General features: G+C 53.0%; 1 protein-coding gene across 1 annotated transcript; it reads right to left on the bottom strand.

The window, feature by feature from the left end:
• Positions 1 to 4,698: 4,698 nt before the first annotated feature.
• LOC133349378 (G-protein coupled receptor 61-like) lies at positions 4,699 to 18,168 on the bottom strand. Its single transcript, XM_061562755.1, has 3 exons — positions 17,861 to 18,168; positions 14,759 to 14,949; positions 4,699 to 13,075 (listed from the first exon to the last, which is right to left on the bottom strand). The coding sequence occupies exon 3, from the start codon at positions 13,017 to 13,019 to the stop codon at positions 11,706 to 11,708; it is 1,314 nt and encodes a 437-aa protein (XP_061418739.1). The 5' UTR covers positions 13,020 to 13,075; positions 14,759 to 14,949; positions 17,861 to 18,168; the 3' UTR covers positions 4,699 to 11,705.
• Between the last annotated feature and the right edge of the window lie 178 nt (positions 18,169 to 18,346).

Below are 18,346 nucleotides of genomic sequence, written 5' to 3' on the forward strand. Positions count from 1 at the left end.
GCCACGTGAGGGTGTTGACCGTGCAACAGTTGAAGGATCTCGCTACATGTATTCGTTAATGATGAGCTGTGGTGGCATCGATAGCATTGGCCGTGATGGTGTTCACCTTGACACCATTCCCTGCATTTCTTCATCAGACGTTGCCCGTCCCCAGAGCCATCGTAACAAGAAGTGGGTCGCGTGGAGACGGGAAGGGGCCGAAAGACAGAGACACAGGGCCAAACACAAAGACAGACAGCCATAGAGGGAAACAGACAGACAGACATGGAGAGAGATCCTGGAGACAGATACATGGAGTGAAACCAGACAGAGGGACACGGAGAGAGACACATAGAGAGCCACAGAAGGATAGATGGAGAGAGATAGGGAGAGGCAGGCAAAGACAGACACAGAGTTATACAGACAGCCACATAGACAGACACAGAGTTATACAGAGAGCCACATAAATAGACAGAGGCGGACAGAGAGGCAGAGAGACAGGCGCAGATACATTTTGGGGTTGGAAGTGAGTACACTGTTCACGTGCACGTGTTGCACACACAAAGAGACAGACGGATACACAGGGCAGTGATAAAGTGACACAGAGGCACACAGAGAGCCACGGTGGGAGACAGACACATCATTTCCCCCCCCCCCCCTCTCTGAAGGAAGGAGGCCCCTGTGCACGTATGCCACCGCTTCTCTCCGTCTCTCGTTCTCTTGTCCCTCTGCGACTCACCCCCTCCTCGTATCCATCCACCATCGCAGAGCCTCCCTCCACCCCTTACTCCTGGGGGAGGTGCGGATGGAGCTGGAAGCTTGCCCCCGTCGCCTCCTCCCCCGTCACCCGAGGCTATTTTTAGCCGCTGCTGCCGCCGCTGTTCCTGATGTCGTAGAGGCCACCCGATTTGTAAATCCTCAAAGTGGCCCGAGCAGATGCAACGAAAAACAAATTGGCTGTCAAATTAGAGAGCCGAGCGCTGTTAGCATGAGCGCGCGCGCACGCGCGTGTCGTGCACAGGTTGGTGTGTGTCTGTGTGTGCATATTGTGGGAGCGGTGGCGTAGTGGTTAGCGCACTTGCGCTATGAACACGACGAGCCGAGTTCGATTTCCGTTCACGGCCAACATTCGTGGCGAATATATAAAACCGGTCTCTCCTAGGTCGACTCCGCCTTAAATGAGTTCTGCACCTGGTGCGGTGTGTAAACATCAGCACTGGGGAGACAAAGGCGGGTGGCGTGGTGTTTGGTGACCTCGTGTACCGTGCCGCCTTCATAGGTTCTCGCGAACGACACTTGCCCCTACAGTCTGTGGAGGCTACAATTGGGACCTTTAGCTTTGTCCGTATATGCGTAAAGTTGTGACGTTATTGTGAGCGCCCTGTGGTATGAACCCAGAAATCTGGATTCGAGCTCCAACCTGGGCCAAAATCAGTGGTAAATATCCATATCGACTTCCCATCGATTATGTTTTATTAACTTCATCAAACTGCAATTTATTCTTTAAAACGAATGGGTGCCCTGGAAACCTGCAGTGCCGTTCAAATGCAGCGTGCTTAGAACAAATGTTAACACCTATAAGGCACTGTAGTTTGTAATGAAGAAAAAAAGAATGGATAATACACTGTAACATGATAACAAATGTAATGTTAATAGCCTCAAAAAGTCAAAGAGTCTCCACTTGTTCGCCATCGTTGTCAACGCGTGCCGGGAATCATCTCCAGGTGGTCTCCAGAGCCCAGAGGCACATGCTCGGGGCACTGTTGCAAATTTGCAGAAGTGTTAAAACATCTTCTTTGAATCACTTTGTATAGTCATCATCGGCCATGATTTATTCACTGCTGGATGAAGGCTCTTACCCAACGCGCTCACCATCCCTCACGATCTCACACCGATGTAGCTCCTCCACGCGAGCTGAATGTGCCGTCGTTCCGTCTCCACCGTGGCCGTCCCATCGGCCCACCGAGTCCGCTGTCGCCCATGCGCTTGGGGCGATCGTCGTCCTGAAGTCCGACCCACGGATGTCCCCCACCCCCCCCCCCACAACAACGACCGTCTATCACCTCGTTCAAAGCAGCGAACGCCTCTGTAGTGGTTTATATTTGGGTGTTTTTTTTGTTGGTTGTTGTTGTTGTTGTGGTTTTGTGTCGATTCCACGTCGATGCCGCGTTGTTAATGTCTCGGCGGTGGCCGTGGAGCAGCGGGCTTCCGAATAATTCCCGGCGCGTTGCTTCCACGGCTGGGAGTGGGGGCGGTGGACCCGGCACGGCTCCCGCGCGCGGTGGCTCAGTGACCCCCCCGTGCTGAGATCAAAGCTGAACTCTGCAAGCCGCGGGGGGAGAGGGAAAAGGGCAACCTCTGGGCGGTCGTGAGCGGCGCGCGCGCCTCGCGTCATCAAGAGGCAGGAGAAGGGGCATCACACGGGCACCACAACGGGCCCCCAGCCGTCCCGTCTGACCTTTTCACCCGCGTTTTAAAATTCGTTTTGAAACATATTGACGATTACACTACCCCCCCCCACCAAAACCACCCTCCCACGTAGTCTGTGCTGCTACAGGGCCGTGGAAAATTGGCTCAGAATGCACGAGTCTGTCTGTATTTGTTGACAAAATAGTGAAGAAATGATGGCTCGCCAGGAGATGGCAGTCGAGCAAAAATGTGGACTCCACCTGTTCCGTCTGTATGGGATAGAGTGTTGCTCCCTCGCATGCGTGGGTTTTCTCTGGGTGCTCGGATTTCCTCCCACGTGTAAAACACTCATTAATTGCCCGGTGACACCTTACATATACATCGAGGACTGCAGAGCTTGGCCAATTGTTGGCCTCGGCTTGTCTATGGTTCCTCGCGCCTCTGATTCGTTCTCTCTCCTCCAGAGGGAGTGAATGATGTGCGGTGGTGATGGCGGCGTAGTGTTACAAGTGGAGACTACAGTACGGTATTATTATATTCCGTACAGTACTTATGGTTCAAAAACATTGTAAAGGGGAAACGAGTTCACGGATGTGCACGCAGGAACCAAACAAACCAGAGGGCAATCAGAAAACGAGATATGCTCTCACCACGGCCACACGCAGTGAAATTCGTTTTTATTTTCAGCAATTTTGACCGAGGCATAACATTTATTGTTAAACACGTACAGTAGTTTAAATCGCATTAAGAAAATCAACGGTTTATATTTTAAAATCCAGTGCGCTAACTTGACGCGTCACCCTCACCGTGGGGGATCTACTGTTTTACATTTTTCGGGCAATCTTTTTGTTTCTTTTTGTGGTAAATGACCCTCAGCAAAGTACTCATTGTGGTAAATGACCTCGAACCCACGGTGGTACTCCTCCTCGCACACGGAGTGGCATTGCCGCTGAAAAACTGTACACGTGAGAAACGATGGCACGAGCCAGGTCACCTGCCTACGCGTTCCTAAGATGATTTATGCCGATCGCGTGCACGTCGGAGAGTTGTGAATAGATTTCTTTCTTTTGTATTTACACCTCCGGCATTATCTTTCACGGTCACCATCGCGACGTTATTTCCACTCTGCGTGATTGCTTTGCTCGCTCCTGTTCATTTGAGCCACCGTTCTTCGTGATGTTGTTGTTGTTGAACACTTGAATTACATTTACGAATTATTTATTTCTTAAAATGAATCTTTATTTTAATACGAGGCTACTATAACTTGAATGCCGAGTGATATATTTTTTTATAAATTCGCCCACAATCGACTGTCGTGCTTGCACACACGACATACCATTTTCTTCCTTGCGAAATAAACGAAAATTATTTTATTCTCAGCCGGTTCTCACATGGCTATAAATAAACGACGTTTCAATTCTATCGTTACAAAAATCCACACAAAAACGGAACACACACCATACAACACACACAACACAATCCACACAACACAAACCACACGACAACAACACAGAACACACCCTGCACACCGCACACGCGCGCCCAATATTGAATGAGATGCTGCGGTTTGTTGTTGCTATTCTGTCTGAACATCGTGACATTTCAGTGACACGTTAGAGAGCGGCTAATTAATTTACAACGCGACTCATTGCGGAGTCGTCTTGATATAAATAACCCCAACGCCGCCCCTGTGGGTGGCAAGGTGCCTCTATTTTTAGCGCTGACGTTCGCTCTGCGTTAATGAAACCCAATTCGTATGTGGGTCGCTCCTTGCTAGCACGCGTCTGCGGGTTGAGCCGAATGGTCAAATCACCGCTATTTTTAACTTTTTTCTTGAGCCCTGATTTCTTCCGCCCGGTGTTCCGTGTCGACGCTGGACTTTGTGCGTCATTTGAAAATGAAAAAAAAATTCATGGTACATTTTTGCAGCAACATTTACGATGTTACTTTGCGTGAACGGTTTGTAAACACGGTTGTTAAATCGGTTGTTGTTGGATTACCGGTAACCGCAAGAAGAATAACGGTTACCGGTTTTGCCGCACGTTGTAACTATCTACAGGAGAAAAAAAAACACGTGTCATTGTCACCTCTTTCACCGAGAAACGAAGTCAGCTGCCGGGGGTGGAATGTCCAGCACGCTCGAGTCCATACATCGCCGGCTCGATGCCATCTCCCGGTGCAGCAGCTGAACCGTCGTGGAAAATTCCTTGAAAATTCGTTGAGTTCAGAACTCACGAGCGGGGGGAGCGAGGGGAAATAAAAGAGGCGGCACGGAGGAGCGATGGTCACGTTTCACCTTTTGTGATTTTTTATTTTTATTATTCTCGTATTCGTGTTCAGAACGTTGCAAGAGAAACACAAAAAACTAAGGCGCGAGCCCCGCTAATTCCCAACGGCATCGCAGCGTCGCGCCGATAGAAATAACCTCGCAGGTGCGGCGCTCATCACCGCGTCGGGGTCGGGGTTGAGGAGGTCACCGTACGCGCCCCCTCCCCATTGCCCCGAACGACACACGCGGAGCCCCGGGGTCGCGAGATCCCACCACCGCTTGTCAGACTCGCATCGCACACCGCACGAGAGGCGATTGTTTTTTTTCCTCCTTTCTTCTAGACAGCAAACAACAACAAAATATGTGCAATCGTCACCAGAGCCGTCCCTAGAATATGGGCGACCGCCCCGGGTCCCGCGCTTTGGGGGGCCCCCACGCGTTGACGTCGCGCTGTCAGATTGAATACTTCCGGTGTAGTTTGAAGGTGTCGGGGGGGGGGGCACACGGTGTGATTTGCCCCAGTCCCCGCACCCCCCCTCTATGGACGGCCGTGACTGTTACCCCGCCAACCGCGTACCTTGCGCGTCACGCGATGACGTCACAGTAACCGCGTGACTAACGCACGTGGCCCCACCGCTCATCGCAGTCTCGTATAGAATACAACAGCGACCTGCTCGTACCCTGTCCAATTAAATATGAAATCGTTTACAAATATAGATATGTGTATATATATCAAATAAATATCGACCAGCAAAGTACAGTGAACTCTCGATTACCCGTGGGGGGGGGAGGCGGAAAGGGGGTAGATTATGCAGATTGCCAATAAATAAATATGCAGGCTGTTTTAACATTGACCTGCTCCTCCTCACTCGTCGATGGCCAATTGGCTCAGTGCTCACGTGACCCCAAATGTGTTGGCAGGCAAGTGAGCGATCGCTTTAAGCAACAATAAAAAAAACCGGCGTCGTCAACAGCCATCCCATATTGTCATAGCCTCATTTGCATGTTTACTTAATTGGGAAACCCATAACGCTGGCGAGTCTCACCCCTTACTGCGCAAACCTAAATGTATTGAGACTGAGCGAGGCTTTTCTTGGTAAACATCTGTAATTGTAACAACGTGTATTGTAATAGTCGTGGTTTTCGATTTGTCCGGATCAGCCCTCACCTCCACTGACTAATGTATCGGTATTGTATTGTGCTTGCTAACCCCGGAGAGCCTCAACGAGTCTCAAGACTCTTTTTCAGTCGGGTCCTGCCAAGTTTCCACAGGAGATGGGCCAACGTTGCCGCCGTGTGTGCGTGTGTGCGTGATCTCAGGTGAGTCATGCGCAGGTCAATTTTTCAGCACTGGGAATGTTTTGGCCAATACCAGTTAAATGTACAGGCTGGGGGAGAACATTCAAACTCCACAGAGGCGAGGAAGGCCTCTCTTCCTGTGAGCCATGGGTGTTGCCCACCGTGCCACCGCCCTGCCACCCGATTACCCTGGAAAATCGAGAGGCGACTACATCAAGAGGCTGTCTGCACCGAGACGCACAGTACCATGCACGCGGTGTAGTTATTTATATCTCCCTAACAGATTTGTCCTATTGTAGGAAAACACAGTCACCAGAACAATGTACTGGAATCATGGCACCATAGGCACATACATTAATACTTATATAAAGGTTTGTAATATGTTTGTGATCGTATAGTCATTCAAATAACAGGTTCGATTAAAGTCGTGACGGGACCTTTTCCCAACTGTCAGTGCTCGGAGAGGAAGGCGTCAAGATATGGGCCGAGGATTGTTCATCCAGCAGTGGATTGACTGTGGCTGCTGCTGCTGATGATGATGATGGCCTTCATGATTTTCTTGACGCCACGCTCGACATTTTTTTTCTCCAGAAAAGGGCCAGGCGAACGAAGCGTGACATCTTCCTTTCGTGTCAGAGACCGTGATGAAAAAAACAACCCAGTTACAGTATCGCTATCTACCTCGCCGTGTTCCTTGTTAATTCACCAAAGCAGCGACTCCACACCAACTGCAGAGAGTTTAAATAGATTTCCCGGCACCTAAAGCATGGGAGTTTACCCGCACAATTGTCGCCCCATGTCTCTCAGTCATCGACTGACGTCAAAGTAAAACAAAATCAAACGCGTCTCGCCGCTCAACCGAGCCATCTCCATCGGCGGCCCTGAGCCAGGGGTGGAAGTTCCACGTTCCCATGACAGGGGCCAGTTTGTCAGCAGAGAGACCGCTGTTTAGTTGACACAAAGTGGTAGTTATTTTATTGACCGTGGAGGGATGTTGAAGATGATAGGCTGAGTCGATCCTTCGTGAGCGTCCATTGTTAACTCGTGACCCTTCGAGTTCTACAGGGTGGCCCACAAGTCAGGACACAAATAGGTTATTTTATTTATTTAACACTGGCATTACAATATTTGAATGATTTATTATTTAAATTGATTTTTTATCTGTTATTATTAAATGTTCCTATTATTATTATTTCTGTGGGCAAATGCGTCATTTACAAATCTCGACCAAGAACCCGGAATGAGTTAAGATGAAACATAATTGATGAATGTTCAAAATGATACAGCTATCATCTTAAAAAATACAAAGTCGTGAGTTCAAAAGAGAATTCATGCATCACGCATGAATATTAATGGGGGTCAGTTTGAACATTTGTTAAAATTAATATAATAACCCCGTGTGTCCTGACTTTAGGTCCACCCTGTACATGAAGCACCATCACCACCGCATTGGTGGCCACGTGGTGGCCAACAGAGGCGCAGTTGCAGAAACGATTATTGTACCTTACTTCTACGCTACCGCGTCTGTGGCCCACCACCTTAACCAACCCGCGCCGACGTTACAGCGTGGTGACGTCTAATAAGGGGAGGCCTCCATCCAGCAGCGGATGGACAAAACGTCCATACGTGGACGCGTACAAGCGCCGCAAAGGCCGGCCGAGTAGGGGTCTGCCCAATTAATTAAATAAACACAGATGAGCAGAGAAACTAACGGCGCTGTCGTTGAAGAAACAACAAAGGCAACAACAAAAACTCGACACGTTTGTTGCCAATGACATGTTGAGAAACGGTGGCCGTTCTTTGTGGTAAAAAGGACCGATTATAAACAGCAGCAGTCGCATCAACGGATCGGGAATTGAAACCACAAACATTCTGAATAACAATTCGTTGCCCGGGCCCCTTATTTTTTAATAACACCGCTAAGGCAGGAGTCCCTATAACCCACGCAACAATTAAAAATAATGTCAATTGTTTACCCAGGAAAGCCTCCACTGATTCTTCTTGAGGCTCATTTTCAGGATCGTCTCCTGGTTCATTGGAATGTTTGGCCCACTCCATGAATGAGAGTCTGGCTTCGTAAGGGAGGACACCGATAGACACCGGAGAAAACCCACCGCGCAATATGAGGAGATAACACTCAACACTGCCATGTGCTTGCCACACCTCGCAGCACCATGCCCACAACTCCTGGGAATCCCTGGTGGTCAACCATGTCACGTGAACCCATTTAATACGATGTATGCCGATCCTTCGATACCAAAGTTGTCGTGAGCTCGAGTATCGATATTAAACGATAAATTATCGTACTCCTGACCGCTAACGTAACATTTAAAACCACGTCGGTTAACGCAGAGGTGAAGCCTCATTGTGGAATCACGTGCGTGCGTCATGACCTTATGACGTTAAATAAATAATAAAGATCCGTAATTAAAAACGACGAGTAAACTGATCAATAACCAACACTTGCGGTTGAATGCATTTCAAATTTCAGATAATATTGATTCATATTATCACGTCTCTGCTTAAGTTTTGGCAAAATCAATTTTCCTCGATCGACGCTCATTCGCAGGCGATCACCTTCACCCGTACATTTCGGCGCGGCGTCCGGCTTGCGATCTTTACCGCTCTCGTGCGTGGTTAGAACGCAGCCGTCACCTCCTGGTGGTGCGCGTTGGGCGTGATGCCTGCCGAAGGGCCGTAGGTAAATATCACCCGTCAAGTCCACAACAAGTTGAGGAGTTCACTCCCCCAGCCACACGCACCACGTGACTTCCCAAGCACCACGCCACTCTCCACACACCACCTGACTCTCCACACACCACGTGACTTCCCACGCACCACGTGACAACCCACGCACCGCCTGACAACCCACGCACCGCCTGACTCCCCACGCACCGCCTGACTTCCCACGCACCGCCTGATTCCCCACGCACCACGTGACTTCCCACGCACCACCTGACTCCACACGCACCACGTGACTCCCCACCTGGGCGTGTTGTTGGAATCGAGCCGGTTACAATCCGCCGAGCCGCGCCGCCGGGGCCGTGCTGAGCCAACCTGGCATGGCTCAGCAAGCGCTGTGGGTAAGAACCTATCGTCTCTGTTTCACCAACACTAGCATCAGCTGCCTTGATCTAGCCATTGCTGAATGAAGGCCTCTTAAGTCTCGGGCAGAATAATTAATTTATCGCCAGATCCAGGCAACGACATGGATTAGAATAATAATCGTTGGTGTGGATCATATAATTTTACGTGGTACGCTCCGAGTCGATGGGTATTGAGAAGTCCGGATAATCGATGTGCGGATGAGAGGACCTCCACTCAATAGGAGTTGATTTTTCTTTTCATGCAGCGGAAATTGAAGTTCACCGCACACGAGATGCCGGTTCCATCTTGGCCGCCACTCGGCCATCGGATTTCTGAGCTGCCAGCGATGGTTTCGGATCGACAGGCGTAGTAATTATCATCATTATAATTATAACAATAATCGCTAGCGCCGTGACGCACCTCCGATTAGGACGGTTGGCTGCGTACGGTACGAAAGCAGCTCGACAATCGTGCTGCGTACATGGTCCTTCACAGCCGGAGGAAGCAAAAAGAATACGAAAAGTAACAAAAAGCAACGGCGCGATCAACGTGAGCGGCTCACGGCCGCCTGCCGCAGCGGGGCAGCGGCGTCGTGTTCACGGCGGCGGCGATGACACCGCGAGCGCTCAACCACAACCGGCAGCGGCGTCTCGCGTAGCGAGCGTGGCTCCCTGCGTCCACAGCACGGTCCGTCCCTCCGTTCCCTGAGATCGCAGTCAGCTTACCTTACACGTGTAACACCAGCCGTGACCTTACACGCGTAACCCCAGCCCTGACCTTACACGCATAACCCCAGCCCTGACCTTACACGTGTAACCCCAGCCCTGACCTTACACGTGTAACCCCAGCCCTGACCTTACATGCGTAACCCCAGCCCTGACCTTACACACGTAACCCCAGCCCTGACCTTACACGTGTAACCCCAGCCCTGACCTTACACGTGTAACCCCAGCCCTGACCTTACACGTGTAACCCTAGCCCTGATCTTACACGCATAACCCTAGCCCACGCTGAGAGGTCAGCAAGGTCAGGATGTTTAGCCTGGGTTTGTTTTCGTTTCTCAAGGACACTCCGCCATCCACGCGGCCACAACGCTCCGTCACAAGCCACCGCGTCGTGCCACGTGGGCGATTCTCTGCCGGATAAAATTCCGCTCTGATTTGCAATCGCCGTTGTGGATTACCGTTCTTTCACGGTCGTTAGTTTCGCCCCCGGATTTGGCAATCGGAGCTCGCGGTAAAATTACCGGAACAATTGCTTTCCATCGCGTCCTCTTGAGAGCAAAACAAGAGCAAGACATTCACGTTACCAGATCGGGGTTATGGACATAGTTTTCACAAAGCTGGAATCATATTTAGCCGGTTTGGGTCTGACCACAGCACCAATTGCAAACGCAAAGCCTAACAGATGCGCCGGTCACAATGTGATTCAAACATCTGTTCCAATCTTTGACACCGTGATTAATGTAGCGGCCTCTAGTGGCTGGAGGGGTCAAATGAACCCGTGGACATACAGCAGATAAGGAATTGTGGATTCTTACGCTCGTGATTGGACGCATGCAATTGTGAGCCTTGAGAATGACCGTCAATGTTGAAGGGATTCATCGTTACGCCCCAACACCGCCACCGCGGGCACGCTTTATATCGACGTAATTCAACACGTTCGACAAAATCTTAAATATACGCTGCCAAGCTTGGTGGTGTTCATTCAGACACTGTCTTTCCGACAGACCTGTTCTTCACCTGAGGACGGCTGCTTGCGTTGTGGCCGAAACATCGTGAGAACTGTATTTTATGTTTTATTTTTATTATTTTATTATTTCCCTTCTACGTGACTTTACTGAAAGAACCAAGAAGATGAAAATCACTGCCCATCGAAGAAAAGAAGAAGGTAGCAAGCAAGATTCTGTGGCAACGCCTCTGCCAGAGAGACGATCTTTCCCGATGTATTTGTTCCTCCTCAGGGCAGCGTTATTCCGCCGTTGCGCTTGTGCGCCACTGCCAACGCAGCGCCGCGGGTTTCCCAGAGACAAAATGTCACGCGGCGCGCTTCTGCCGAGCTCCTCCGGACGGGACTCTCGACGTAGCGCTCCGCGCACCTTACAGGACACGAGTCCATGACCCCTGGTACCACGCCGCTGAACAGAGACATGGTCATCTCACCGGGCCGTGGGATGGAAACTGTGGCTTCGCAGGACCCCCTTCCCCCCGTGACGGATTCAAAGTTAAATTAAGCACCGTTTTACAACGTTTTTACGACGCCTTTAAAGCCGGTAAATTCTGTAAAAAAAAAAATATTCCATCCATTTTACCGAGCGGTAAACTGGGATTCTCGCTCGCTCTCAATAAATGCCACCGTTTGATTGATTGGCAATTTTATATTTTGTTCCACATTCTTTCTACACAACCACGTAAAAAAAAACACCAATGGCTCACCACAAGTTAATTAAAAATGCAACTGGGGGAGAGTGGAGGGAGGGTGGAGGGTGACATAAATAAATAAATAAAGCACAGTTCTTGGGCACTGCCGGTGCAGGCTAAAGTCCCAGCTGACACGTTGGCAGATGTCCCCATTTTCACGCGGATTTTGGCAAAAAGCGTCACCGGGGAAGCGCCCCCGTCGCCAAGGCCGTGACGCGGCGTCAGCGGCGGCACCGCCGCGGCTACGGGTCCCGCGCGGAGTTGGAGAACATGTGCTCGTTGTATTCGGACGACTCCTCGGGGATCTGCCCGGGGATGCGGAACCCGAGGGCGGCGATGTGGTCCAAGGCCCGCTTGGGCGTGGACGTGGCGAACGCGACGGGCGGCTCGGGCCCCCCCCCGACCACCACGGGGCAGCCGGTGCGCTGCAGGAACTGGAAGAAGTTCTCCTCCACCGAGCCGTGGCTGGACGGTCCCGGCGGCTCGTCCCTGGGCCAGGGGCCGGCGCAGCGACACCGCGCCAGCTTCTTGAGCTCCTCGCGGATCTGCCGGTTGAGCCACCCGTAGAAGAACGGGTTGATGGAGAAGGAGGAGTAGGCGAGCCACGTGACCAGCGTCTCCGCCGACTCGGTGTCGCCCCGCCGCCCACTCGTCGCCGCGTGCAGGTGGTAGGCGAAGTGCGGCAGCCAGCACACCACGAACTGCCCCACCAGGATCGCCAGCGTGACGGCCGCCTTGCCGCCGCCGAAGGCCCGCTCGGGCGAGATCCTGGCGGGCGGGCCGCCGCCGCCGCTCGCCGACCCGGCGTTGCCCGCGGCGTCGCTCACGATGGTCGTCTGGCTGTTGAGCGACACGGAGCGCTGGCGCGCGCCGTTGGTCCACGAGGGCAGCGGGCCCTGCTGCAGCGCCGCGATGCGCGCCACCTTGAACACGCTGCAGTAGACCACGGTGACGATGAGGCCCGGCACCACGAAGCAGAAGACGCTGAACACCACCACGAACACGTTCTTGTACTCGCCGTCGCTCCAGTAGAGCGAGCAGCGTGCCGCCGGCGTGGCCGCAGTGCCGTTGGCGGGCCACGGCGCGTCGGGGGTCGCGCGCCAGCCCAGGAGCGGCACCACGGAGGCGAGGCCGGACTCGACCCAGATGAACGCGAGCACGGAGACGGCCAGGCCGGCGCCCACGCGGCCCTCGTAGCGCATCGGGTGCACGATGTAGTAGTAGCGCTCCACCGAGATGGCCGACACGGAGAGGATGGAGGCGCTGATGAGGCACACGTTGAGGAAGACGTGCGCCTTGCAGAAGACGTCCCCCTCGCCGACGGGCGGCCCGCCGAGCGCGAGCGACACGGGCCGGCTCGACGCGATCGCCATGGGCATGAGCACGGTGGCGGAGAGCAGGTCCACCACGCACAGGTGCAGCACGAAGATGAACTTGCGCAGGGGCGGCGCGCGCAGTAGCACCACGAGCAGCGCCAGGTTGCCCAGCAGCGCGGCGGCGTTCAGCAGCGCCGAGAAGGCCAGGCCCACCGCGTCCCAGGCGCGCACGCCCTCCATGCCGCCTGGCGGGGGACGCGCTGCTGGTGCCGAGGCTCGGAGAGTCTCGCGTTCGTCTGCCGAGGCGATGCGCGAAGGGACGAATGAGCGAACGAGAGAACGAGCGAATCAGTGAATGAGCGAATGAGTGAACGCGCGAACGATGGAATGAATGTCGATGACGACGCCGCGACGGAACCTTTCGAGAGGCAGCAGCGTTCGCACGAAAGTCTCGGTAGCAAGTTACTCGTAGGAGGTAGTTGCGTCGATTTTACGCGATTGCACCGTATTCATTATTTAGCGGCCGAACTCTTCTTATCCGTGCCAAAGAGGGGTTGCGGGCTTTTTCTGGCCCGACTTGCGATCTGACCAATAACCACCGGGAACCTCTCACTGCGAGGAGACTTCCAAGCCCCACAGGGGCCTGGCTGGCAGCCAGAATTGTAGGAGGAAGTGGGGGGGTCGTGTGCGAGCTCACAAAGCGGCACGAGCCAGGGACTCTGCAGGGCTATCAATGGATTCATAAATTATGTCACGTGTATTCTTATTATTATTTATCACTTCAGATCAATAAAAAAATTTCAATGGCTTTCTTTACCGCTGCTCGGCCGAAATGCACTTTGCAAACGAACTAAGATGATAATAATAAAACTAAATTAATATCCTCTGTTGTCCAAACATCATTAACTCTTCGTGAAATGTAATCGTGTGTTAAATAATAAGCAGAGATGTGTTCACAATGGCACTTCGATGCAATTAGCCGTTCCTATATTTACACGGCGTGTCTCACACGTGGTACCCAGTGGATATTTCACGGAACTGATTAGCGTTATTATGCAACGCGGAAGGTGCCGTTTTCGGTCACCTAAGAGAGGCCCTGCCCTGGATAAGACACACGTGCAACGCGTTGATTGAAAAACCCAGAGACAAGGCGGTTCGAATCCTGTGGGCTGCCCCGGTCACTACTGCGGATGGATTAACTGAAAATACAGTGGGCACTTAAAAATCCCGTGAACCCATTGGGATTTGTGCAGGGCATTGCCTGCCGGCGTCGCGGTCCAAATTTGCCAAATCTGGAAAATCACTCGAAAATTGCCTAATCTGGTAAAACCACAGTGCCACTGTGATAGCCTTGCGCTATCAGAATGGCACGAATACCAAACGTGTTAATTACATCACCACCACCACCACGGAGAGAAATAAACGGACTTAGGAGATGCATACCCACCGGATGGAATTGCCGTCGTCTTGACACTGCCACACCGAGTGACGTCGTCGTTATTAAGTGATGTCGGCGGTGCAATTGTACCGGGGCCCAAGTTGCCCAGAGGGAATTTTGGGAGAGTGGGAGAGGGGCGGGAGGGAATTGGACAGGGTGGGGGCCACATTTCATTCCTGGCACCAGGAGCCGTGCCAAGCACGATACGCCACTTGAGGCACTGTGGCATCAAGACGCGGGCACAGGAATGGACCCCCTTCTCGAGGGTTCCACCAGAGAGCAGGCACGCAACGAGGGAGGTGTTGGAGTGGGTCCCGCACCACCCAACCTGTCCCTTTGGCCCAGCCAAGCTCACTCTCCCCAGCACACTGGACCCCCCCATACTTAACCTCGACTGTCGCCCTCCCGTCCCCCCCCCCGCCCCATCCAAGGGGAGCCACAGCCGGGCCTGCCAAAGATGTGGCGCGGTGGTCACGAACTCTCCGACGCATGACGCACACAACGGCGAGGCAGCGGAGCGAGCATGGCTGGCGGCGCTCACCGTGGCCGCGTGCGAGCGGGGGCCGCGGGCGGCGCGCGCCTGCCGTGACGTATCCGCCGCGGCACCGCCGAGACTCGGGGGACGGCGGCGGCGGCGGAGGTGGAGGGCCGCTCGGCGACTCGCGCTCCGATCGCCCGCGGGGTCCGGCGAGCGACGGCCAGGCCCAGGCATGAGAGGCGGAGCAGGGCGACCTGCGGATGCAGCGGAGGGCATCGGCGGTCACCGCGCGTCGACGAGGAGGAGGGGAAACGTCGGCGGGTGCTCGAGCGTGCCGTGGGCCCGGTGGGTGGCTCGCGGCCCCGTCACCCCGCCGGTGATTTCTCACACGGAGAGAGACGCGGACTCGCGCGGAGACCCGTAGACTCGCTCGCGCTGCCCGCCGTGGTGAAGTATGGACGAACAACGCCCCGTGGCCGAGAACGGCGAGATCACTTTCATCCGGCAGTGGATTGACATGGGGCTGCGAGTGATTGCAGATATCCTCTAGACACGCTCACTGTGCAGCGGCTATGCCTTCAGTTGACTCTTCACATCTGCTCCGCTCAAGTGGAGCGGATGAGATGTTTAACCGGGATGCGAAGTGACGGGTAATTGTACGTGTCATAATCATACACGTACCACGCACACACATCCACACAGAGATTCCCCCGTACAGCCTCGAAAAGGCTGTTGGGGCAAGTGTTGTTAGCGAGCGCCTATGAAAGCCAATATGGCACACGATGGGGTAGGTAGCCAGCATCACGCCCGACCGCCTTTGTCTCCCCAGTGCTGATATTTTCCAGCTGCACCAGGTATTTCTTCCTGCCTCAGCAGTCCGCCTGCTGTATTTTTTCACCTGAAGACGATTACTTGTGTTGCGAACGAAACGTCGTGATTGATTATTATTTTATTATTTTTCTATCTACGTGACTTTACTGAAAGACTCAAAGAGTATGCACCAGGGAGTAATTTAAGGTTGAGTCGTCCTAGAGAAAGCCCACAATTGCCTCAGATAAACGTTACCAATGTTGGCTGTGAGAGGGAATCGAACTTGTGTCGCCGGGTTCGTAGTGCAGCGCGCTAACCGCTACACCGCCGCACGCACAGCAGGGCAGCACACATGCCACGGAGAGGTTAGTGGCCGGCGTGTGAGTTGTCTTGGTCAACTCAGCCTTAAATGAGTACCTGGTGCGGTATGTGTTCAACAACAGCACCGGGGAGATAAAGGCGGCCGGACGTGGCGCTGTATTTGTGTGTAAATGCAGCCTTAGCTACACACGCACACACGTTGAAATAGGCTAACGGGTAGGTGCGTATCCTGAAACGTCGAGTCTATATAACCCTCTGTCGTCTATGCAGATAAGATTTGCATTTGTATCGCATTACAGTACTGTAACATAGTCTTCATCATCATCATTAGCAATGATCAATCAACTGCTAGATGAAGGCCGTGCCATTGCCACCCCGATGCAACGAATCCACCTCGAGCCCCTGCACACGAGACGATGTCATCGCTCCGTCTCCACGGTGGTGGTGGGGGAGCTCCTCACTCGGACGAGTTCCATCCCCCTCCACCACGTTCACATCCCTTGCGGTGCATTTTTATATCAGTTCAAGCGCTTCGGTGGCGCCTGCGATGCAATTGACATGCAAATGAATTCACAGCCAAATGAATTCACATACAAATTAATTCACATACTAATTAACATACAAATGATTTCACATACAAATTCACATACCATGGAATGCACATACAATTTCACATACTATTTAATTCACATACAAATACACGCACAAATAAATTCACGTAAAAATGGATTCACATACCAATGAATTTACATACAAATTCACATACAAATGAATACATATACGAATTCGTGTACAAATGAATTCACATACAAATTCACATACAAATGAATTCACATACAAATCCACATACAGATTAACATACAAATGAATTCACATCCTAATGCACGCGCGCATCGGAAATGCGTTACAACGCTGTCGCGCCTACCATGGCACGCAATTGCGTTGAGTCCACGTCCCGCACAGATTGAACGCAATTGCGATACGTGGTCATGCTCGGAGTAAATGCATTGCCCAACAATGTATTTACTCGTATATAGAGAAATGCATCTCGTATAGAAACGCAAGGACGACGACACATGTTAAACCTGTAACACCATCAGTCGCGACCGATCCACTGCTGGATGAAGGCTTCCCCTCTCTCCAAGTGGTCGCCATCTCACAGTTCTGCGATGGAACATTTCGACCGAGCGAGGGCCTGGACATCTGCGACAAAGGAGCTTGAGAGCTCTTCGGATTCTTCCGGTAAAAATAAAAACAACCTCACTCTGACCTGGATGGTCGCCGATTTCATGGCTCCATCTCCCGCGCGGCCGTGCTCTCTCTCGGACGCGTTCCCTGCCTGTAGGTTCCCCGGTACAGGGAATAGTGCGTAAATGCAATAACGCTGAGTAATCTTGCACGTTGAATCCACCGTTTTACACGATTGCAACAGCACTAGCTACGTGGCGGCAGTGTGTGTGTAACGCGATGTGTACGCGGGCCGGGTTCGCGTGCTGCAGAAACGTCTTGAAGCACCGTCGTCATTAACATCATCATTAACATCGTCATTAACATCATCATTAACATCGTCATTAACATCATCACCGCCATCGTCGTGAACACCTCCGTTGTCGGTGCTGCAGCAGGGTCGTTGCTTGACGATCCCATCCGAGTAAGAAGATCAGACCAACGATTCGCACCGATTCTCTCTCGCAGGAGCAAGCGAAATATCAGCTCTCATTTTAAATGAGAGAGAGAGAATACATCTCTAACATACTACTGGAACACGTGGGTTGCTGTTGTTAGCGAGCTTCTATTAATGTCCGAACGGCGCAACGAGGACATGGTGCGGTCAGAAACCACGCCCGGCCGCCTTTGTCTCCCCAGTGCCGACGTTAAAGACCGGTTCCGATATTTGCCCGCGATGTCATCCGAGGCCGGGAATGGAACCCCGGCGGCCGGGTTGGTAGCACTGCGCGCTCATCGACGACTCCCTATTACACCGCAGTACACACACACACACACGTTTAGTCCGCGTATAATGAGATACATTACCCAGCAGCGGGCACGGCGAGCGTGTGTTCCTTGAGATGCCGGGTATTGAGCGTCTTGGGATGAGCCGAATCGTGCGCGCGTGAGCAGAGCGCCCGCGTGGGTGTGAAGACGCGCGCCTCGCTCCGCCTGATCCGCGGTGTCCGTGCCCCGGTCCCCGGCTCGTCTCGCCGTGCCCCGCGTGCCTGCGCTCCGTGTCCGCGGGGAGCCACCTCCGCGGAGAGAGATGTCGCCGGAGAGCGCGTGGAGGGCTCCTTCCTCCCGTGCCTGCACGGAGCCCGGAGCGCTCCTCCAACCGGAACACGCTCAGGCAGGGATGAAGAAGCGTGGGGAGGGATGAGAGGGATGGGTGGGAGAGGTGGTGGGGGGCGAGGGCGATAGAGGGATGGGGGGGAGGGAGTGAGACAAGACTGCCACCACGTGCGCATGCTCAGCGGGTATTGGCAGCATCCTCCCTCCACCTCCTCCACCCCGCCCCGCACCCCAACT

The sequence above is a fragment of the Lethenteron reissneri genome, chromosome 30 (genome assembly GCF_015708825.2).
Source record: "Lethenteron reissneri isolate LAM-NWPU_2019-01 chromosome 30, ASM1570882v1, whole genome shotgun sequence".
NCBI lineage: Eukaryota > Metazoa > Chordata > Hyperoartia > Petromyzontiformes > Petromyzontidae > Lethenteron > Lethenteron reissneri.

Coding starts and splice junctions, on each gene's coding strand:
- LOC133349378 (XM_061562755.1), bottom strand. CDS start 13,019: ATGGAGGGCGTGCGCGCCTGGGACGCGGTGGGCCTGGCCTTCTCGGCG.